Here is a 24,882-nt window from a genome sequence, read left to right on the forward strand (position 1 = left end):
TCTGAAAATGGACTTATGTGACAAGTTTCATATAGTTTTGGGCCACAAAATAATTTTATAAAGTTTTAGAGCAAAACTATAATTGTGGAAAACAATTCATTGTAGCAGTCACTGTAACAAACGACTAACTGACATCTTAATAATGACTAGTCGACATCGAACAGAATTGAAGATTAGTCTATGGACACTAACGTCGATCCGACATCTCGAAAACGACGATCCGACAATTTGAAATTTTGTCCAACGGTCACTTGCTCAAGTCAAAATGGCGATCTGACTTATAGTTAACGGCGATCTAACTTCGAGTAGAAAGTCAATAATGGCTATTTTTCAGCTCCAACTATAAATAAACTCAATTAAATTCAAACAACAACGATCACAACGTTATCATTGAGCAAATTATTGAGCATACAACCTTCTTTGAGCTATAAATTCTTGTATACATCTCATTTACTCATACTTTAGAATTTCATTTGTAATCAAACATATTGTGTGAGAGAGATTTGTTATATAATCTTTTTGAAAATCAAATTGAGAGGTTGTAAAGTGTTGTGATATATTTGGGTTAAGAGATTGTGGATAATCTCTTGTTATAGAGGTTATTAACACATTGGAAGTCAATTGTAAGAGTAATTGAAGTTTTAGAGGCTTGCTTAGTAGAATCCTCAAGTCCGGTGAGCTTGAAGGCGTGGACATAGACACAGTTAGCCGAACCACGTAAAAATCAAGTATTTGATTTCTATTCCCTTACTCTTTTATTATTTTGCTTGATTAAATTTATTGTTTTTGTTCGTATTAAGGCAATAGATTGAAATTGTTGTGTGGTTTGTTTCGCATAAGTTTTTATAACCCAATTCACCCCCCTCTTGGGTTGTTTAGATAATATTTCATTTATCACTAATTTTTTATAGAATTACTTCTTTTCACTTAATGTATCAATTTTTATCATTTTACCACTAAATCGTTAAAGTTAATAAAAATTTTAACAAAAATAATAATAAAAGTCTATTTTACCCTAAAATGTGTCAGTGTAATTTAATAATCTAAATTAAAAAGATTTAAATAATTGTATACGAAAAATAATAATTTTATCAATTGATCATTTTATATATCTAGAATAATTAATCGATAAAATTATGATATCATATTTTGTGAAATTATTAAAATACCCCTGTGACATCAACAATTTATTAATAGAGGTAATAACTTGACAGTAAAATAATAAAAACTGAAATAATAAGTGAAAAAAAGTAATTGCTAAAAAATTTAGTGATGAACTGATATAAAATGATAGAGCAATGCTATACATTCCAAATTTTTTATCCTAGAAAATTGTCCCAAAAAATGTGGCATTCATCAATTGGTTGGTGAGATAATATAATTAGTTCACTTAAATCTTGTAAGAATTATCAACCACTCAATTAATGACACATCATTTAGGATCAATTTTGGGATTAAAAATTTGGGATGTCTATATATCCCTATTTGCATTATAATTATAATGGGTCCACATGCCTTTCTTTTACTTTTAACATTTTACTATAAATTAAATTAAAAAAAGATGGATCCTACATATAAGTTATTTTATAATTTATTTAGACACTCTACCAAACACAATTATACTAATTATATTTTTAAATACAACTTTCAAAAAAACTTACCAATTGCATTTTTATATTTTTCAAAAAATAACCATATCAAAATTATTAAACAAATTCAAACACAACATTTGAAAAATAATACCAAATGCAACTTAATTTTAAATAATTATTTTAAAAAATTAATTTGAGTTAGCAGTTTCCTTGGATTTGTGTAATTTTGTAATGCGAAAGCCTTTTAACACAGTAACACCTTCAAAATTCCTTATAAAATGCTTTTAGAAAATTGCTTAAATATCCTAACACAAATCAATTTATTTCTTGTTTTGAACGAAAATTTAATTATATAAATTATTCTTGTAACAAAATTTTCACACCCAACTCATTAATTACAAAAGTTTAGAGTTATGAAGATAAAAGTTCTCTAATAAAAAAATTTAAGAGAAATTTAATATTGTAAGATTTGCATACAATTTAAAAAGAAATATTTCTTTAGATAAAATTTTATAGGAAGATAATTAATTTTAATGCATAAATTTATATTTTATTAATTAATATGAGGGTATTTTAAAAAATAAATTAAAGGGAGTGTTATAAAAATTTCGGAAGGTATTAAAAGCTCCAATTCTTTTGTAATTCCCAACCAAATACAAAACTAAACCCAGATAACAAAACTGTAAAGATAAGCCCAATATGGAGCCCAAGAGAGCACTTACTTATTACCCTTACCTTGTATGGCCAATAATAAGGAAGCACGTGGCCTCCAGATGAAGCGAATGCAACTTGCCAGTAGCATAAGAAAAGGCTAACAAAACCGTGAAAGATTGAATAATAGATTAATAGTGGCCACAGTGGATCCTAGACTGGTATAAATAGAGTCAATTTCGCAAAATCCTCAGGCTTACCATCTCTCATCTGCCCTTGCGAGCGTGGTTAAAAAAGCAGGAAGCCAAAACAATCGAAATCTCTAGTTTCCATCCTCATCAGCTCCAAGGCCTAAGGATCCGTTTGGTTAATCTTCTCAAGTAGAGCTTTTAAAAGTGGAAATTTACAAGTAGAGCTTTTAATAAAAAGTTGTTGGGTGTTTAGTTGTTAATTAAAAATACTCTTTTGAGCCACTATTTTGTGAAGTAAACGTTGTTAATGATTTTGATTTTAGATTCTGATTCCCTAATCCGTGAATTAAACACTGTTTAAAAGTGATTTTGTGGAGTCAAGTTGGCAAAAAAGATAACTAAGAGAACTTAGTTTTAAATCATAAATTTAGACAAATCACGATATTTCTTATCTAATTTCCTCACTTCACACAAAAATTTAAAATAAACTTCAATTAAAAGTTAGATAAACCTCATAATTCAAACTGCAGTAATAAACTTTATCAATGAAGTGACCATTTGGTCGATTCCAACTAAGGTTTTGTTGACACAAATCTTTATAAAAGCATCTAAGGTAGCATCATCCCATTCTTCTTTTGATTTTTTGATTTTATATATTTTCCTTTACAACAGTTTCCATTCTAGACAAAAGATTTTTAATATTATTATAAAAAATAATGAAAAAATATTTATTATAAAAAAATGCAAACATAAAATAAATAAGATGAACATCCAGCATATGAACATATTAAATAAGTACAAATATAATAGAATGAATATCCAACAAACAAATAAAATAAATAATTCACATAATACATACACTAATTTGTGTGGATTATATAACCATGTGAATACATTAAACAATAATAAATTAATTAATTAATAAAGTGAAAAAATAGTTGAAAAGTGGCTATAAAGTGAAGAGAATAAACAATTCATTTAATAAGAAAAAGCATGAGAGATAAAAATGGCTGTAAAGAAAACATGAGAAAAATCATACCTACTGATGCTTAGCAAAAAATGACGGCAATCGAAGAAATCTTTGTTGTATAGGGTTTTGTATATACACTAGGATTTTTTAGAATTAATGAAATATTGTTAGGGTATTTTCAAAATTCTATATATTTTAAAAAAGCTCAAACAACTCTACTTGGAGAAACCCAAGTTTTGAGCTTTCTCCAAGTAGAAGCAAAATGGCTTTTTTAAATTTGAAAAGCTTTACTATAAATGCAAACAAACATCTTAATATTTTTTCAAAAAAACTTTTAGATTTAAAAAACTTCTTTTGGCTAGTAGAGAAACCCAACCAAACATACACTAAGTCTCTCAAAAGCCGATTTTCCTAAAAGCTTAAGGTCTACAAGACTACAACACTCATTTGTGTGTCCTCCCAAAAGCTTAAAGGCTTACTTCTTGCAAGAGTCCTCCAAAAGCTCGCACTTATAAGTTCTCCAAAAGCTGAAAAGCCATGAATCATGTGATTCACTATATGATTTTTTATGAACATTAAACGTTCGCTAAAAGAATTGTAAGACTACAAAACATGATCCCAAAGAAAAATAAAAATAAATACAAACAGAATTAGGCCAGGTTTTGTACCGCATTGCTGCTATAAAGGGTTTAATAAAGAAAATACTCATAATTAATATTATATTTATTTTTATCAGAATTATTATATATATATATACAAGATCATCTTTCATTTCATATTTATATTATTTCCACCCAGAGATTATGCAGGTACCCCGCTCCGGCATACAGGGCAAGAATTGGAAAGGGAGATCCACGAGGAGATACACGTTGCATGGAACATGTGGCCGCATGGAAGTTGCCTACCGGGAAATGCCTGCTGAAAATTTTCCATGCAGACCATGCAAACGCCTTGGGTGGCAGCAACTGTTGGCAAGTTCCACACCATCAATTTACTGATCGTTCCCGCGTCGTCACTCTTTTGTTGCTCCTGATCTGATGGTGCTGACGACGTGTTTGTGATCATCGGTAGAGCCCCGTCGAGGTCGAAGGTTTCATCAATTATTGGACAGTGTAGAACGTTAGTAGCGTTGGTCGGCGAAGAATTTTGAGACGCCATTTTTGAGAGGGTGAGACAGCTTCAACTCAGCCTTTACTAAAATAGGAATAGAATGAGGATGAGTCATAGTGTTCTGTTGGTGGTACATTAATTTATAGAGAAGCTTTTGAGAAAATTCGCCACGAACGGTCCACAAGAATAAAAAATGATCAATAAAATTAATCATTTTAGCTTGGGACTACTTGGAGCAGCCGAGGAAAATCAATATAAAATTGTTTCTCGAGAGACGTATCATTGACGTCGTTTCAGGTGCTGTTCTTAATCCATGCACGTGTTTGATAAAAGGGAGGTGATCTGGTTCAGTGCTGGTTATAATCTAGTGCTGACAAATTTTGTAAGAAACGGAACATAAATCCAGAGAAATGGGGAATTTTGTCAATTTATTACGGTCACTGACAAAATTCACATTAAACTAAAGTGTAACGAAGTTCGAATGTCATGCCTGTTCGCTGGTAAAATTATTTCCTAAGGATGCTTACTCCCAATTTCCAAACATCCAACCGTGGTCTCCATTTTATTTACTGTTACAGAGCATTAGTATCAATAATGCTAGTGGATCGCAATATTTAAAATTTAAATTGTATTAATCTACTAGCTATTATATAATAATAATTTAATTTCCATCCCCATGAGACTAATATGCGTATGCAGTCTCCAATAGCTTTAAAAAAAAAAAAAAGCTTTTATAAGTTAAATACTCGCACCGTCGCTGTAAATTATAACTTATAATTCATCCAGAATGCAGTGCGTTAAACATCTTATGTTTGTATCTGATCATGCCAAAAACACATTTGGGTTTAAGTTGTGTTGAGCGAGTAAGAGTTCTTCGGTTCATCATCAAAATTGGCAGTACGGCATTGACTTGACTAGTAATTCACAAAAAGCTACAAGTCTACCGCCAGTTATTGTTGAAGCTTGAAGGAAAAGTCGGAAGGAAATAAGGGTCGGTTTGGTTTAGTAATATAATTTATAATATTAGAGTTTCAACTCGAGTCTTAACTGATATGATAATTTTAAATAAATTATCACATTAATTAGGATTTAAATGTTAGAATTTTTTATATTATTATATAAAAAAACTTTGCATCTCATGTGATTAAGCAGATGCCAATTACTTTATGATTAGCATGTAACAGAGTGTTTGTATATATATTGCTTCTTTTATGATTAAATAAATAAATAAAATAAAAAAAGTGATCATCATGCTGGTATTTATTATTTCATAGTTTTTATTAGGCCCCGCAATAGTCTGTGATTCGTATGGATTATATATTATTTAACATTCTTTCTTCTTTTGTTCTCTTCTGGATTATATGTAACACAGCTAGCAGCTGCTGTATATACACGACAAGAAATTGGTGTTTCAGCCACGTACGATAATGTGGCTAAACACTATAAAATTTGTGGCCAAATATCTTTTGCCACGAACAAAATTTCGTGGCCATTTTGTCACCTAATGACCGTGGCAAAAAATATATAGACAAGACATAAAGATTTCGTGGCCAAACATTAATAGACACGATTTATGTTCCTGGCAAAATACTATCGCACGCTCCCTCTTCCTTAGCATTGTAGACGAAATATTTGATTCCATCATCTGTGGCTAAATATGGATTCGTGGCTAAAACTAACACCATTAGCCAAAAATTAAATTGTGCCTGAATGACACAACCTTTGGCCATGACTTGGGTTTATCACTAATTACCTTCTTTGGTAACATTAGTCATGGTGGCTAGATGCAAGACCATCAGCTGTGAATACATTGTGGATGAATATGGGAACATTTTACAAAGAAAATACAGGAACATTTTACAAAGAAATCTATTTGTCGCTAGTTATATTCTTTAGTAACGAAATCGATTGTGGCTACAAAACTTATAGATTTGATTGTTGGTTTTTGCCACAAAAATATAATGAAATATTTTGTAAACATTTATTATATATAAATATTTCGCTAATGAAATTAAAAATGGTAAATATGATATTATTCCTTTTTAATTGACAATATATTGAGTCATGAAATTTAAAAGAATTTATCTCAAACTAATCAAGAATTTAAATGTACTACCATAAACTTTAGCACTAAAAAAGAACAATCATATTATAAGTAAATATATAAGTAGACATAAAATAAAATACATATAAATCAAATAGACCAAAAGTTAAGGCCACACCAATTAGTTTTTCATCAAACCGTAAAAGAACCATATAATGCTAGTTAACAAATCTGCATGGTAATAACAAGTAAAATAAGTCCAAAATGCATACAATTAAGATGAGGAAATCATGATCGAGGTGGCTGAACAGATTGCAACCCTAAAATAGTATCATGATTGGATAAATAAGAGCTCATGAGAGCCTCAAATTAGTTAAGCCTACTGGACAAATCACTGAGGGTATTCTTAGTGTTTTGAAGTTTAGTCTCTGTTTCTTGAAGCTCAGTCTGAGTGGTTTGAAGCTTTGTCTTTGTTGATTCTAACTCATTGTACAATGCTGAGGCATTTTCATTAGATGTTGCCTGTAAACGAGGTGGTAGCTTACACACTTCAAGACCAGAAAGGTAATCGAATTTCTTGCCACACACCGCTTGAGATAATTGTTCATCACTCAATGGCTCATATCCCTCATTATCAGCTTGCTCTTGTAGTTGGACCATCTTCTCCTAGAAATAATAAAAAAAGAAGAAAACATTATTAATTTGAAATAAATTAATTAGTGTAAAAATAACTTTAAAATTTCAAAAAAATTCTTAACTTTAAAATTTCAAAAAAATTCTTACATATCTTGACTGAGCCTTAGCATTCACTCAGCATTCACCCATCATTTACTGGCATTGTAATGAGTTTCACGAAATAGATCGGGTAAGGTTTGTACCTCACCACTCTTATTTTGTTGTTAAAAACAAATGCATATATATATATATATTTATTTATAGACACACACATTAGCTATGTTAAAAAAATTACAATTAAAGATTATCACATTAGAGCTCTCCTCACAATGAGCAATAAATGACTTAGATCACCCCCGATGATTATACGTTAGCTTTTTTCTGTTTTTGGCATTTATCTTACACCTAGCCTGAAATGCATACAAAGTGGGAAAAAAATTAGAAGGTAAAATGTGTGTGTGTGTATGTATATGTATATGTATGTATGTGTGTGTAACCAAGTTTGTATCTATATCCATTTACATAGTCAAGATTTACTTGCATACATTACTTTGCAAACATATTCATATATAATAATTATCCTATCTAATAATAATCCTTCATTAACGCCGCTTGAAATTCCTTTCAAGTAGCCAGTTCAATTGGGTACTTGATTAATTACATTGACCGACCAATATCACCACAAATCCAATTCTCATAACAGGTCAAAACAACTAAGACATGAAAACAATCTAATTCCAGACTTGCAAAATGACAAACATCACTATCAAAGCTAAAAATTGAAGTGCAGGTTGTATTTTTATCTTATAACAAGTATTAAGAGATTGCAATGAAAGAAAAATAAATATAAGAATAACTTAAAAGTATGGAATTCTCTTTTAACAGCTTAACAAAAAGCTTCGAAAATCAATTAATTGGCCTCAGGCCTTAGCATCTCAAAAGAGGAAAAAAAAAAGAAAAATTAGTTTCTTCAAGAAAATAAATTTGGAAGGCATGTCCATTATATTTTGAATATAACACTCCATAAGAAACAAAACATATGCACTTTATTTTACAGCACAATTACCTCCAATTCTACTACAATAAACTTCCAAAATTAATATGTAAATTGTTATTAAAGTTTCCAAAAAGTTATAAATGTTGTTGACACAATTTGGATACTATATAAATTAAACTATTAAAGAAAAATCATATTTAAATTATTATGTCATATTAAATATTTATCTTCAGTTAAGAAAAGTGTTAAAAAAAAAGAGGAAGTGACTATCACTTACATAATTATAAACTTGTAGTTTCAATTGATGCAAAGCATAGTTTCAATTCAAGTTTTATCACATGTCCTATACAAGTTGAAAAAGAAAAATTGTAAAAACAATAATAAATTACAAAGCTATGTAAATCACAGTCAACAAAATGATGAATATCTTATTGCATCTTCGTAGTGTTGATCAAATCTTGAATTTTATAAAAAATGATAATTAGTCAGAAACTGGAAAAAGATTTTTTTCCATTTATTCAATTGATAAAGTTTTTAAAGAGGTGAAATGTAGAGCAAGAAGATAATTTAAAATTGGTAAACAAACAAAATTATAAAAATTAATTCAACACCTAAAGGATTCTATTTTTGAAGATCAAATGCTTGGCATATAATATATAATATACTTACTTGACTAGTTTATATTTTTACATGCAAGAAATAGTAATAAAAAGAATGTTGCTTAACATTTATACAACCAAAATCTAGAGAGTAATAAGATTATCTAAATCCTTACTAGTTTTATTTCTCCTACTATTTTTTTTACTTTATAGTTTCAAAATTCACCAAAATAGTAATTTCACATTTGTATCATCTTTAACTCATAATAGCAATTTTGAGTTCCATTAATAAATTGTAAGAACATGAAAAGAATTAAAAACTGTCAAGTGAATTTTTCTTAAGGAAAATCATGAAATAATATTAGTCTTTAACATACAAGGAACCACAAAAAATGCTCCAAAATTTAAGTATAAGACTTCTAAAAAAAGTTAGTAACTTTTTCTTTCTTAAAACATGGAGCAAAGCATACAAATTTATGCATTAAAAAAAATTGATATTCTTGCTTTAGATTGCACCTAAAACCGTTTTAATTTTTTCAACAACACATGGCACTTTCTTTCTCATTTTGTCTCAATGTTTTAACTTTTTAATCTATAAAATATTATCTCTTAGCATCATCTAATTATTTATAAAATAATAGAAACAACTTTTTGTCAAACATGGAACCCATTAGGACCACATCGGTACCAGATACTTGAGACAAAAAGCTATATTTTATATCTAATATCAATAAAATAAAATATTATTATATTACAAAGAAACTATTTCACCCGCCCACCATTACCATTCAAGAGCACAATAAAAGACCATACTTAGATTGTTAAAATTGAAGTACCAAAAGTAAAATGAGATCAAATTGACATGCCATTCATCATTCACTAGAGCTGGTAAAATTTAACGCGATCCGATCACTCGATACGAATATGATATAAATAAATGGATATAAGTTGTCAAATTTGGCATGATTATTAAATGGGCTGGGTCTGGCTTGACACAATTTTTTTTTTCCATGTCGGGTTAAGGTTAAAATTCTTGATTCATTTACCCAAACAATGATACAATTATATTTTTTTAAATTACATTTTAGATTATTGTCATTAAAACTCAAATATTAGACATGATGCTCTTTTTATTTTTTTTAAGGGTAAATATATTCATAGTGTTTTATTTATAAAATTTTATATAGATTTAGAATTTTAATAGTATAAGTGTGTAAAATATTGATACAAATGTATACTTTATGATATTGATATATGATATTATTTACATATATATAATTAAAAATTTTAATAGTATAAATGTGTAATATTTTGGGGGGTGTGTATATATGTGGGTGTGTGTGTGTGTAACATTTATTAAATATATAGATAGTAAATGGGTTATTGGGTAACCCATTTATTTTCCATGTTAGGTCTGATTCTCAATATTTTGACGCGATTATTAAATGAGTCGGGTTTGAGTCAACCTAAATTTGACAAGACATGAACACGATTTGACGACTCGTTTTGTCAGCTCTATCATTCACCAGCAAAATGAATGAAAAATCAAACATCATAAGCTTTTATACCCAGATTGTCCCTTGTACAGTAAAGGATCAAAAGCAAAAGTATTAACCCATATATACTATAAAGTTAAAACAAATAGTGCTTAAATAAAGGCATTATACTAGGTATTGAGTGGCGAGAATAATAGGATCAGTGATGCGGTCGACGACTTTTGAAACTCCGGACCGCGGCAAAACTCAAATGGCTTTCAAGTGATGAGGGAGGAAGTTTGATTGTGAAGTAGTAGGGTTAAGGTTTCAGCCAAATTTCAAGAAAATTAATTAAATTAAATAAACTTTTGTTTTTTTTGAACTTGAAAAAGCCATGGGAAATATCACGTTGTCCTTAATTTTTTATCTAAGCTCTAGAATTTCTCTCAAAACAAGCCCTAAAAATGGCGCCTTTATTTAGGCGCCTATAGAAAATATAATTATGATATTATTTTTATTAGCTATTTAGGAAAATAGTATTTAATAAAACAATTGTATTTTAATTAACTATTGCTGATTATTATCATTACAATTTTATTAATTAATGTTTAGTAACTTAGCTCATCTTTTTGCAAAATATTTAATTATTAAATTTCAACTGAAAGTCACAATTTTAAAGCAATAAAAGGATTAAATATTTTAATACTACTTAATTGCATATTATTTAATTAATATATAATACATTTAATAACTATACAATTAATAAAATTATTTTTAGCATATAGTATTTGAAATGTATTTTCTTTTTCATCCATGTAAAAAAACTTATATGATTTGTATACACTTTACAAGTCTAATATATTTTTTAAACTTTTTGATAATTTGATTCTTAGATTAATTAGACTATATATGTAATGGGATAGTAGTATTGGCAATTGGAGCCAGCTGCCTTACTTGATTTAAAAAATCCTTAAACTCCATTAATTAATTAAGTCCTTGCCCCATGAACTTAATTAAAATGCTCCATCACTTGAAGAATTTAATATAAGCCAATGTTCCTATGAAATTAATTGGAACGCCACATGAGTTGAAGTTTTGATCGCTAGTTTATATTGAATTCATTATTAAGTTGCCCTACTAGCCCTATTCCTAGTTTAGAGTCTTTTTCATTCTACTTAACTAATTACTCCACAATTGAATACCAATCTTTGTATACAGTTTCTAATGAGATAAAATTGGGATTTCTGCTATGTGTATATCTATAGGTACTATTTCTCTTTCTCAATTATATCCAATGAAGGAAGGTCTAACCCTAAATATCTTGTTATTATACGAGATTTCACCAACTACACTGGTTGACATCGACAGATCTTAAAACCATAGTCTCTTTTTTTTTTAAAAAAAATTATATATAGCATTAGTATAATTGATACTAATATGTAAAAAGCTAAAAAACTTTTATGGCTTTTGTGAAAATTTTTTGTACCTAAAACAAATGCATATACGCCTATTATTATGTTTTGTGACAAGATATGTTGTGGCTAAATTCAAGACATTCGCCCACGAATTGATTTTGTGGTTATATTGAATATATATAGCCACAAACAAGTTTCATGCCCTATAAATATATATATTCAACGACGACATATATTGTGGCTAAAACTAAAACATATGGCCACGAAGTATGTTAATGGCTAAAAAAATTATAGAGCGACAATTCTTTCGTGGCTAAATAAAAATTCCTTTTGCCACAACATTTTGTGTTTATTGTCATTACTAATTTTAGCGCATAAATTTTTCCCGCAAGAGCTCAAACTTTTATCCACAATATTAATGTAAAATAAATCATTGTAAGAGGGTAATAAGATAAAAAGAAGTGAAAAGGGATAAAAAATAATGATAGGCGTGTCAATAATTTAATGACATAGATATTTTGAGGATTTTTAGAAATACAAACACTAATTTAATGTCAATAATTTAATGAAATAGACTAATTGAACTTTTATCTTTATATGTAGATGATCAATAATTGGAGCATTACACAAAACAGTGCTATATTGCTCCAGTTTCCATTTTATAAAATGCAATGCAGTTTTTTTTTTTTTAAATAGTTGTTTTATGAAAAATGCAGGTGATTCATAGGCACTAATTAGATTTAGAATGAAATATGTTCTAGTACCAGTTCATGGAGAAAATGCGAAGGTTCTGTACAAAAGTGGAAATAGGCTGGATTGGCTGGATTAAAGTGTACCCGTTGCCGATCCAACGGCTGACGTTATATTTAAGGAAAAATAGTAACAGGCTGGATTGATTAAATTCATAGACAGTAATTTACGCTAACTGTAACTTAGGGAGATCCTGTTAGAAGAAAATAAAGCTGCGTTGACAATAACTTGGTTAATTTAAGTCAAAGATGTTGCTAAGAATTAGTCAATTTCAGATTTTTTTTTGACGTCCATATAATGCCGCCGTCGAACAGAGGTGCTTCATGAGTCACTGACACAACCCCTGGTCTAATCGGCAGCTTCTGTGTTCGATACAAGTGGCGGTTCACCGTCATTAACCACTGTTTAACAGCGAAGTTTCACTGTAATGAATTTTCTCGGAGGCGTGTGCTAGGTTTTACGCCCCCCATTGCCAAAACGGTTTTTTTTTTAATGGTGCATATTGTTGAATGTCTGATCCAATGGTGCCTATTACAGAGCATATTTCTTTCAAATTTCATCGCTGGCGGGTGTAAAGCCAACGTCGGCAACGGAGTAGTGATCCACAATTTAAAATATTTTCTAAAACTATATAATTAATAAAATTAAAATAAGTTTAGTAATATTATTTGTTTATAAAATATGATTTATTTTTATCGAGTAACAAATATGTATATTTTATTCATTTGACAAGTACACTTAATATTTAAGATTATTGTATCAAAATATGTGTATTAGGTTATTTGATAAGTGTTTAATCTATAATATTAATTTACCAAACACATTACTAAATTATTTACAACGTTGATCATTTGAAAATCTACATAAGAATTGATTTTTCAAGAAGCTAAACCAATCACAATCATACCCTAAGGAACATCTTTGACTTAAATTAACCAACTTATTCAATCACCTATCCTAATTTTAAAAACCTACTCCTCTATGATACTGTAAAAAAATTACAGTATCAATTTGTATTAATTGTGAACTATTAGATTTAATTAATGGTGTATAATATTTGTACTAAAAAAATAATTTAAAAATAATAATAAACCATTTGTTAACCGTTCAAGTGGGTGGAGAATTTTTGTAAAATAATTGTGACAACCCTTAGAGTTTGAAATAATTTCACTTAAATAGCATATTTTATTTAAAATTACTTTTTAGCCCTCCTTTAAATTTGTAATATGATAATCTTTTTTAAATAAATCTTCCAAAATCAATTACCATTAAGTATAAAATATAATATCAAGTAGGTTATTTAACACAAAGTCTTATAATAATTTGTATTGTATGAATTTAATTACAAACCATTAATACCTAAACAATAATGATAATAGAATGTATTTCAATAAACTATTTTATATGTGTTTTATTAATAATACTATATGAGTTACAACAAATGAGAAATATTTTATTCACCAATTATTATTGAAAAATATATATGTCTATATAACTATAGAGTGAGAAATATTTTGATTTAATTTTTTAACAAAAAATTAAACTATTTATTTCATGCAATTCAATGGTGGAGGATATAACATTATGAAATGTTGCTTTGACTTTCAATATCAACCATTAGATTATGATATATTAGTGGCTCAAATATTGTGTCAAAATTTTAAGTTAAAGTATCCCAAACCATATATTTATAATGGAAATATAAAAACATGCAATGATTTTTTTTCCTCATTTTGTCCATTAAATATTGTTTGATGTGATATTTTATTTATTGACACTATTAATTATCATAATAAAAGTAATGACTCTTCGTAACATAAAAATTTTATAATTACTATCAAAGAATAACAATAAAATAATCTTTCATGATTCATAAACTAAAGTTAATTAGGAATATGTGTTAGATTTAACTTTTATGAAATTAACAAAGTGACATTTGAAAATAAAATGAAAACAAGCTTGTGAAAGTTAAATTTTATAAGGCTCAGATAATTTTCTACCATGTCAATAAAAATCTAAAAATATAAATGATTTTCTTTCACTTTTTTTCTCACGTAAATATTATCGGAGACAATATTTTATTTATTGTCACTATTAACTATCATAACAAAAGTAATGACTCTTCATAAAATAAAATTTTATAATTACAATCCAAGGATATCAATAAAATAATCTTTCACGATTCATAAACTAAAACTCATTAGGAATATATATTGGATTTAACTTTTATGAAATTAACAAAGTGATATTTGAAAATAAAATGAAAATATATAAGCTTATAAAACTTAAAACTCCCACCATGTGAGGATACTAACCGTAAGATAAATATAAAGTACAGAAAATAAGTATGTTAAATGGGTGTTAAAAATGATACATACTTCATGATCAATTATACAATGACCCTTAATATTATATAAAATAATGAGTATTTTAATATACGATATTAAATTTTATTAAAACATGTGTGATCAAGTAATTTTTATGTTACAAACAATCTCAACAATGAGTTTATTGATATAACTATGGCATTTATTTAACTATATGTACTTAGTTGTGTTATTTATTAGTGTTATATCATATATAAATTTTGCAATTGCAACTTATTTATTTGATTTGTGTTAAATAATACCATTATATTTTATACTTAATGGTAATAGATTTTGGAAGATTTATTTAAAAAAGATTATCACATTTCAAATTTAAAGGGGGATTGAAAAACAATTTTAAATAACATATGTTATTTAAGTGAAATTGTTTCAAACTCTAAGGGTAGTCATAGTTATTTTACAAACTTCTCCACCCCTTACACATTTGTTAACCGTTTACCATTATTTTTTATTTTTATTTTTACCTACAAATATTGTGTACCATTGATTAAATCCAATGGTGCACAATTAAAAACATTATTGATGCTGTAAAAAAATTACAGGATCATAGAGGAACCCTTAATGTATAATATTAATTTACCAAACACATTACTAAATTGTTTACAACGTTGATTATTTGAAAATCTACATAAGAATTGATTTTTCAAGAAGCTAAACCAATCACAATCATACCCTAAGGAACATCTTTAACTTAAATTAACCAACTTATTCAATCACCTATCCTAATTTTAAAAACCAATCCAAGAAATCTTTCTAGAAAATCAAGTGACAGTAATTGATTAATTCATGTAACATTCCTCCCCCCTAAAGCGTATCATTGTCCTCAAGGACGTGTCTTGGAAGTAGTAATTTTCTTTTAATCAATTTTCTTTATTAGTAGCAAATTCTGCGCAAAGATACTTTTCTAGCTTCAACCAGCCGTGCCAAGCCTAAAGTTACCGATGAAGTAGTTGGTCTTCTAGCTATACAACTTGATAATCTCTTTTAATCCATTGACAAAACAACTAACTTGTTTATCTTGGGAAAACAATCCAGCCTTTCAAACTGAGTTTGAAATTCTCGCATGCTATCAGATTGTAGCAATTTGGTAAGCTCACCAAAAGGATCAAAAAAATTGGATTGGACAATATCACGAATGAAGACATTCTTTGAATTCCTACCAAGATACTTTCCGGGACTCTCGCCCCAGTAATTTGTACCATAATTTTGCTTCTTCTGCTAAGTGAAAAGAGGCCAGTGCTACTTTTTCCTCCTCTAGTGTGTCGTGAAATTGGATAAATTGATTATTTTTATATAAATATCCAACTTATAGGTTCCTCACTACCATTAAAACGTAGAAAATCAAACTTAACCATCTTTGTAGTGTAAGGACGTTGGCTATCTTATCTTACCTCACATCCAACTATGGTATTTGAAGCTTCCCGTGCTTTATACGTTCTTTTGTCTCCCCCATTTAAAGGTAAACACTAAAATAGTTTAGTAATTGACCTACGTAGAAAAGTTGAGTCAAAGTTGTTGGGGTAAGAGAAAATTTTTGGTGAAAACCATCACTTATAATAAAAAAAATATTCATGTTGTACCACCAAGAATCAATAACAAAATTATGCAGAAGTGTACCTGAATCCATAATGCTTAATTCCTCTCTGGAGTAGTGTGGTTGGCCTTCCAGATCTATGCGTTCTCGTAGAGAGTCTTTTAGTTCTCTATGCGCTCTCTCTTTGATGATGGGATTTCAGAAAAAATAGAAAGATATGTGTGATCTGGGACCATAACCACTTATATAGACAACATTTTCCTGTTGTCACTGAGTATTCTTAATTATGTCCATCATAGAATTAAAATACTATTGGGCCTTTACACATTAAAGACCCATACCTTATTAGATACATTAAAGTTCATAATACCGAAAACCTAAATAGATCACTTTTAATTAAGCTTAACCTTATATGATAGTCTGCAACACATAATTATTCACATATAAGCCCAACATTGGATTAAGGATCCAATAATATTGGATTAAGGATCCAATAATATTGGATTAAGGATCCAATAATATTGGATTAAAAAATCCAACAATCTCCCACTTAGGCTATTTGTGTAACCTCATAATTATGTTTTTCAAAAAAATAACCGAATGAGCTCAACCTTACGGTCATTACCAAATGTATGTATAACCAATCCGACCCATCAATCATACTAACATAGAATCAAAGCGGCCTTCGTTACAACTATCGTAACTCGACCTATCAATGGTCACTATGAAAATACAACTAAATGACATAGATTATGATGTGGATGTATAGCATGAAAATTTCATGCAATGTGATCTTAACATGACTATTTCCAATTGGTCCACCTTAAACCTTAGTGAGATCAAATCATACCAAAATCAGAGTGTAAATACGCTAAAACTTTATTTCTGCAGAAAATAACCTTAATATTCATAAACCGAAATAACTGAAAAATGTCTATATTACAAGAGCATCTAAAATAAAAAATTTCCACTAAAACTGAATATCATTCAATGACATGACACCCATATGAGCAGTGTGCTCATGAAACGTCTTGGGTGGCAATCCCTTAGTAAGTGGATCTGCAATCATGAAGTCTGTGCCGATGTGCTCTATAGACAACTGTCCACTCTGAACTCTTTATTTAACAACTAGGAACTTGATGTCTATATACTTTGACTTCGTCGAGCTCATGTTGTTATTGGAATACAACACTGCTGACTTATTGTCACAAATAATCTGAGTGGTCTATCAACACCATCTATTATACGCATTCCCGTGGCAAAATTCCGTAGCCCTCAAAACATGCTATGAACTCTGCTGCCATCGTAGAAGAGGCTATAAGAGACTATTTAACACTCTTCCAAGAGACAACACCCTCAGCTAGTAGATAGATGCAACCCGAAGTGAATTTCATACTATCTTGACATCCAGTAAAATCAGAGTCAATATACCCAACGATCTCAAGCTTATTCGACATCTGATATGTGAGCATGCAGTCTTTTGTTCTCTGTAAGTACCGTAAGACCCGTTTGGATGCTTTCCAATGGTCTATTCTTGGATTACTTAAATATTTGCCTAACATCCTAGTAACGTACGCAAAATCTAGTCGCGTACAAACCTGATCATACATCAGACTTCCTACTGCTAATGGATATGTATCTTCTACATTTGTTTTTCCTCAAAATCATTCTTAGAGCACTGATTGAGACTGAACTTGTCTCCCTTAGCCATAAGGATATCACTTAGTTTGCAATTTTGCATGCCATATCTCTTGAAAACCGTTTCGTTATAGCTCTTTTATGATAATCCTAGAATACCTTGTGAGCGATCCCGGTGTATCTACATGCCTAATACAAAAGAGGCATCACGGAGATCTTTTATCTCAAAATTCTTAGCTAGAAATCTGTTGGTGTCGTGCAATAAGCCTATATTGCTGCTAGCAAGCAAAATTTCATTGACATATAAAACAAAAAAATATATACTTTCTCCCTTAGAATTTATGGTATATGCAATCATCAACGAAATTCATCTCAAATCGAATGAGATGATCACTTGATGAAACTTGAAATACCATTGTCAAGATGTCTGTTTGAGCCCCTAAATGATTTCTTAAGTTTGCAAACCATTTTCTTTGGGTCTCCAGACACAAAGTTTTCTGGTTGCACCATATAGATTGTTTTATCAATGTCACCATTGAGAAACGTCGTTTTTACATCCATCTGATTTAACTCAGGATCAAAATACGCCATCAATACCATTATAATCCTGAAAAAGTCTTTCAAAGAAACTAGAGAGAAAGTCTCTTTATAGTCAATGTCTTCTTTCTCTGTAAAGCCCTTTGCAACAAGACGCGCCTTATACCTCTCCACATTACCTTTCGAATCCCTCTTGGTTTTAAATATCCATTTGCAACCAATAGGTTTCGTACCTTCTGGCAAGGAGACAAGATCCCATACGTCATTGTCCTTCATAGACTTCATCTCCTGATTTATGGCATCAATCCACTTCTGAGAGTTAGAATTTTCTATGGCTTGATGGAAGTTGATTGGATCATCTTCCATCATTCCAATGTTTACCTCATGTTCTTGGAGAAATATAATGTAATCATCTGGCAATGCACTTCTCTTTTTTCTAGTGGATCTCCTTAATGGCATAGGTTCTTGAGGTCGTAGAGTTTGTTCTTCTGGAAAAACTTCTTGTATGGGGGGTTCCCCAATGTTGTCTTGAACTGTTGTGTCTTGAACAAAGTCAGGAATGAGACCTTGATCAATGCCAATAACACCTATGCGAATATCAACATATTCCTCTTCAAAGACAAAGTCTCTAGCCATATCTCCCTTCTTAAACTCGACATCCTCAAACAATCGAGCATTTCCCGACTCGAAAATCAACTTAATCGTGGGATTATAGAACTTATACCCTCTGGATCGTTATGAGTATCTAATAAAATAATAACTTACCATCAATTGAGTCCAGTTTCTTCTTATTAGGCATATAAGGCCTTGCCTCAGCTGCACATCCCCAAACATGCAAATGCTTTAGACTAGGGTTCTTGCCTGTCCAAAGCTCGTAAGGGGTTTTGGCAGTTGCTTTAGTTAGAACTCTATTAAAAATATATGTTGTAGTCTTAAGTGCTTCTCTCCAAAGTGATTATGATAAGGTAGAATGGCAAATCAAACTCCTCACTATGCCCTTAAGTGTCATATTTCATCTTTCAACAACATCATTCATAGTGGGCGAATCCCGCATAGTGTACTGTGGGACGATACCGCATTCCTCTAGGAATTTAGCAAATGGTCCTACACGTTGTTCACCTGAACCATCATATCTGTCATAGTATTTGCTACCACGGTCATATCTGACGCTTTTGATTCTTTTGCCGAGTAGTTCTCAACTTCAACTTTAAAATTTTTGAATATATCCAAAGACTGTGACTTTTCACGGAGGAGATATATATAACTGATAACTCTATGAAATGAGAGTTATTATGGCAATTCTAGACTTAAATCAAGATCACTTAGAGAGTAAATGATGTGTTTTTATTGCATTTTTGTTACATTTTGCATAAACATTCATTTTAGTTTAGTCTTAATAAGTTTTGCTTGATTTAAAGTAATTCATGCTCAAATTGTGTGCATAATTGTAGGTTTCCAGAAGCTTATAATTCATGGAAGGAATGCTGATGCAATAGGCCGGCAAAAAGGAGGAAGAACATGGCTATAAAAGAATTGAAACAAATCTGGAACAGTGCAGTTGCTGTAGCCGTTGCTGTAACAACCATTGCTGTAGCAATCCTGAAACAACGACAGAAAAAATTCCGTGCGGGATACTTGCAGAATTGTGATATGCAGTTTCCTAATTTGACTTATGCGTGCCCTAAGCTTCCGTTTACCCTAATTTTCAACTATAAAAAAAGCACACATCATAAGGATTAAAAAGAGCCGTCACCGAAGGAGAAAAATACAAAGAAACAAAAGAAAAACAAGATTCAAGAGAGAGATTGAAGGTTACACAAGAGGAAAAATTGCAAAGATCAATTGGGAGCTCAATCCTTCTTATCATTCTCTTGTTTTCGTGTTTTCTATTTATTCATGGGGATGTGTTTCATGGCTGAAACTTTGTTCTTTATTTTTCTTTTGCAAACCATGAACTAAATTTATTTGTGATTGAGTGATAAACAATCTTAATGTTTTATTGATTGAATATATGTGTTGCTGCATGTTTGCTGTAGTAGTTTGTTTTGATAGTATTTATTTTATTCGTTATTTCGGTTAATCACCCATTTAATGATACTAGCTAATGAAGAGCCGCAAAAGGGCCTATCTTAGTAGAACATATCAGAACAATACTTGATCTTAAATTGAGTTTCCCGGATTGAGTTTTACTTGAGTCCATAAAAGGTCATGCTTGATTTAAGATTAATGATGAACTAGACATAAGGATTCACCTTGTAGGATAAATAGAACCTAAGTGTGTAATGCTATATCTTATGTTGACATAGCAACTGATCACTGTTAGGTTGTATATAGATATAAAATATCCAATATGCGACGGCTGAGGATACATAAGGATTCTGTCCAGTACTGTAGCAAATGCTGTAGCAACCGAGCCAAACATTAGAAAAATAATCAAGACCATTAAGAGAGTTTATTCACTCAACTACTCTATATTTCCATTGATTTTATCCTTGAGTTTGACGTGATAATTTACTTTGTTGCATTTTATTTATTGCGTTTTTATTTTAATTAGTATAATAGTTTCACTAATTGTTTATCTTAATTTAGACACAAAATCTGCACTGTTAAGATTGCTGTAGCAAATCTGATAACATCAATCCCTGTGGAGACGATCTTGAATACTCATCACTTTATTACTTGTTGTGTACACTTGCACATTGACACCAATAACATTAGTATTTTATACATTAACAAGATTTTGGGGCTGTTGCCGGGGATTGATTGTTAATTGTGATTTGTGAAATTAGTTTTAACGGTGCTAATTTTTTATTTTATTTTAATTTATTTATTTTGTTGACATAGGTGATCTAGCAACCCTTGCATGCGCAAATATAAATCTGTTGACTTCCAGTTTGATCCAGAAATTAAAAGAACTGCAAGGAGATTGAGAAGAGAGCATCGGGAATTAGAAGCTGCTGTACCAATGGATGATTTGCAAGATTTAAGAAACTTGAACCATAGAGAGGGGATACAACCAGTCAATGTACATGAAGGTCTGAATGAACAATGTGTTCAAAGGCAACCAGGGAACAACAACATTATTCACATGGCGAACGATAAAGATAGAGCCATTCGAGACTATGCAGTGTTGACTCCTCAAGCCATACATCCGGGAATAGTTATACCTGACGTTCAAGCTAACAATTTTGAATTCAAACTCGTGATGTTTCAGATGCTTCAAACAGTGGGGCAATTTAATGGTTTGCCATCCGAAGATCCTCATCTACACCTTAAGTTATTTTTGGAAGTAAGTGATGCTTTCAAGATTGCTGGAGCATCGCAAGAAGTATTGAGACTCAGAATTTTCCCGTTTTCTTTGAGAGATCGAGCAAGAGCATGGTTGAATTCTCTACCACTAGATTCTATCACTACATGGAATGATTTGGCTGACAAATTTTTGATGAAATACTTCCCGCCAACCAAGAATGCAAAGTTGAGGAACGAGATCACATATTTCCATCAACTTGAAGATGAGAGCTTGTGTGACGCATGGGAGAGATTTAAGGAGTTACTCAGAAAATGTCCTCATCATGGTATTTCTTACTGCATACAGTTGGAAACTTTCTATAATGGTCTCAACCCAAGCACTAGATTGATGGTAGACGCTTCAGTAAATGGGGCCTTATTATCTAAGTCTTACAATGAGGCTTATGAAATTTTGGAGAGGATAGCCAACAATAACTATTAGTGGCCATCAACCAGACAAGCTGCAGTAAGAGGAACAACATGAGTCCATAACATAGATGCCTTGACAACATTATCAGCCCAAGTAGCTTCATTAACAAAGATGGTAAAGGCTATGACTACTGCTCCAACAACTGTTAACCAAATTTCTGATGTGTCTTGCGTTTATTGTGGAAAAGGACATTTATTCGACAATTGTCCTGGAAATCCAACTTCAGTCAATTATGTGGGCAGCTTCAATAGACAGAACTAGGACAATCCATATTCAAACACTTACAACCCTAGATGGAGACAACACCCGAACTTTTCATGGAGTAGTCAGAATCAACCTGCTGCAACATTCAATGGACAGAATAGACTTGCTCAACCTAGTGGATTTTATCAGCAAAATCAAGAGCAAAAAAACATCAACAATGATCAATTCAGCTCCCTTGAAGGTTTGATTAAGGATTATATTGTGAAGAATGAAGCAGTTATCCAAAGTCATACTGTATCTTTGAGAAACTTGGAAAATCAAATTGGACAGCTTGCTGCAGCATTGAGTAATAGACCCCAAGGTAGTTTACCCAGTAATACAGAGGACCTAAGAAGAGAAGGGAAAGAGCACTGCAAAGTGATTAACTTGAGATCTGAAAAGGATGTTCATGGTCTTGTTGGTGTACCAAAAAGAAGAGCTGAGCCCACTTCAATCCATAAAGAAACTCAAATTGAAAAAGATTCACATTCCTCCACTTCACAGCACACTGGTGAGAGTAGTCAAGTTGTAGCATTTGCCGAAAATGATGATCCAACACTTGTGGATAACGAGGCTGTAGCACCAACCCAGAACATGGCAAAAGAGAAGCAGTCTGCACAACCTGCTGCAGCACAACAGTTTAGACATCCACCACCATTTCCTCAAAGGTTTCAGAAGCAAAAACAAGACAAGCAGTTCAGCAAAATCTTAGGAGTACTGAAGCAGCTACATATCAATATCCATTTTGTGGAAGCTCTAGAGCAAATGCCAAATTATGCAAAATTTTTGAAGGATATTTTGACAAAGAAAAGAAGACTTGGAGAGTTTGAAACAGTTGTTCTAACACAAGAGTGCAGCCGAATGCTCCAGAGTAAGATATCACAGAAGATGAAGGATCAAGGAAGCTTTATAATCCCATGCTCCATAGGCATTAAATACAGTGGCAAAGCACTTTGTGATTTGGGGGCTAGCATCAATCTTATGCCTTTATCAGTGTTTAAGCAATTGGGAGTTGGTGAATGTAGACCAACAACCGTGTCTTTACAACTTGCTGACAGATCTCATGCATATCCAGAAGGGAATATTGAAGATGTGTTGGTGAAAGTGGATAAATTTATTTTTCCCGTGGATTTAATTGTGCTAGACTTTGAGGCAGACAAAGAAGTGCCAATCATTCTAGGGAGACCTTTCTTAGCCACGGGAAAGACTTTAATTGATGTTAAAAAAGGAGAATTAACCATGAGGGTGAATGACCAACAAGTTACATTTAAGGTGTTGGATGTCATGAAGAGTCCCGATGAGATTGAAGATTGTAATTTTATCAGTGTTGTGGACTTTGTTATAGCAAAGAGATTACATAGTTGCTGCAGTAAGGAAGAAATCAATGCTGTAACATTTGAAGAACTTGATGATGAAGATCATGAAACAGCTAACATAACATGGTCAGGGGAGAAGCAACCCTTTAGAATTGACAAACAAATCCAGCAAAGGGAACTCACTCCAAACCAATAAGAATTCAAGGTTAATGGGCCGAGAGTGAAGCACTATATGAGAGATGATATGAACAGCCTAAAGAATGATCGGTTCTTGAAGGATCCAGGTTGAGGAAACAAGAAAGGTCAGGCTGAAAGACCTAAAATCAAGCGCTAATTGGGAGGCAACCCAATAAGGGAAGTTGTTTCAAGTTTTTATGGCATTGAATTTAGCTTTTAAATTATTTAATTTGTCTTTTTGTTATTTTAAGTGTGCATCTAATTTTTTTATGTCTTTATGTTACATTGCAGCAAGTAAAAAAAAATGTGGGCAAAAAGAGCAGGAAGGAATTGCTGCAGCATCACTTACAGCATGACATATAACAGAAGATTCTCAAACAACAGAGGCATTTCTTGCTTTTACAGTAGCAAATGGATTGATAAGATTTTATGATAAGGAGCGTTTGAGAAGTATATCAAAGAAAAAGTGACCCTTTACAGGGAAGTACCCTCCTACCTGCTAGTTTATTTTGCTTCTTTCTGTAAAACTTTTCTTTCATTTAGTTTTAATTTTCTAATTCATTCTACATGTCCTTTTATTTAGTGTATGCATGTCTGGTTTATGTGGTTTTGTTTTGTGTGCTTGTGAGGACACAACACCACTCAAGTTTGGGGGGGTTATGTTTCTGAGTGCATGTGTTTATGTTTGTGTTGTGTGTTGTGTGAAGCTCTGTTATCTAATATTTGTGTATGGATTTGAAAACCTAATGAAGATAAATTGAGTGTTATTTAGTATTTATGAGAAAGCCAAGTAAAGATAGTTATAGATGGAGGTTGAACTTCTGTCCCAACACTTAGACTTTGGTTGAGTTTTATGAGAATGC

General features: G+C 31.1%; 2 protein-coding genes and 1 non-coding gene across 3 annotated transcripts; 1 reads left to right on the plus strand and 2 right to left on the minus strand.

Annotated features, from left to right (window-relative positions):
• Window positions 1-4,029: 4,029 nt before the first annotated feature.
• Window positions 4,030-4,597, minus strand: LOC107176653 (uncharacterized). Its single transcript, XM_015529470.3, has one exon. It carries the CDS (start codon window positions 4,560-4,562, stop codon window positions 4,206-4,208), a length of 357 nt encoding a protein of 118 aa, XP_015384956.1. The 5' UTR covers window positions 4,563-4,597; the 3' UTR covers window positions 4,030-4,205.
• A 17,440-nt stretch (window positions 4,598-22,037) lies between these two features.
• On the minus strand, window positions 22,038-22,144 carry LOC112496146 (small nucleolar RNA R71). The gene has a single exon (XR_003062629.2). It is a non-coding gene; the product is annotated as a small nucleolar RNA R71 (small nucleolar RNA).
• A 250-nt stretch (window positions 22,145-22,394) lies between these two features.
• LOC107176655 (uncharacterized) lies at window positions 22,395-24,038 on the plus strand. The gene is made up of 3 exons (XM_052443639.1): window positions 22,395-22,517; window positions 22,644-23,240; window positions 23,397-24,038. The coding sequence occupies exons 1-3, from the start codon at window positions 22,395-22,397 to the stop codon at window positions 24,036-24,038; spliced, it is 1,362 nt and encodes a 453-aa protein (XP_052299599.1).
• Window positions 24,039-24,882: the final 844 nt, after the last annotated feature.

This window comes from Citrus sinensis, chromosome 1, assembly GCF_022201045.2.
Source record: "Citrus sinensis cultivar Valencia sweet orange chromosome 1, DVS_A1.0, whole genome shotgun sequence".
NCBI lineage: Eukaryota > Viridiplantae > Streptophyta > Magnoliopsida > Sapindales > Rutaceae > Citrus > Citrus sinensis.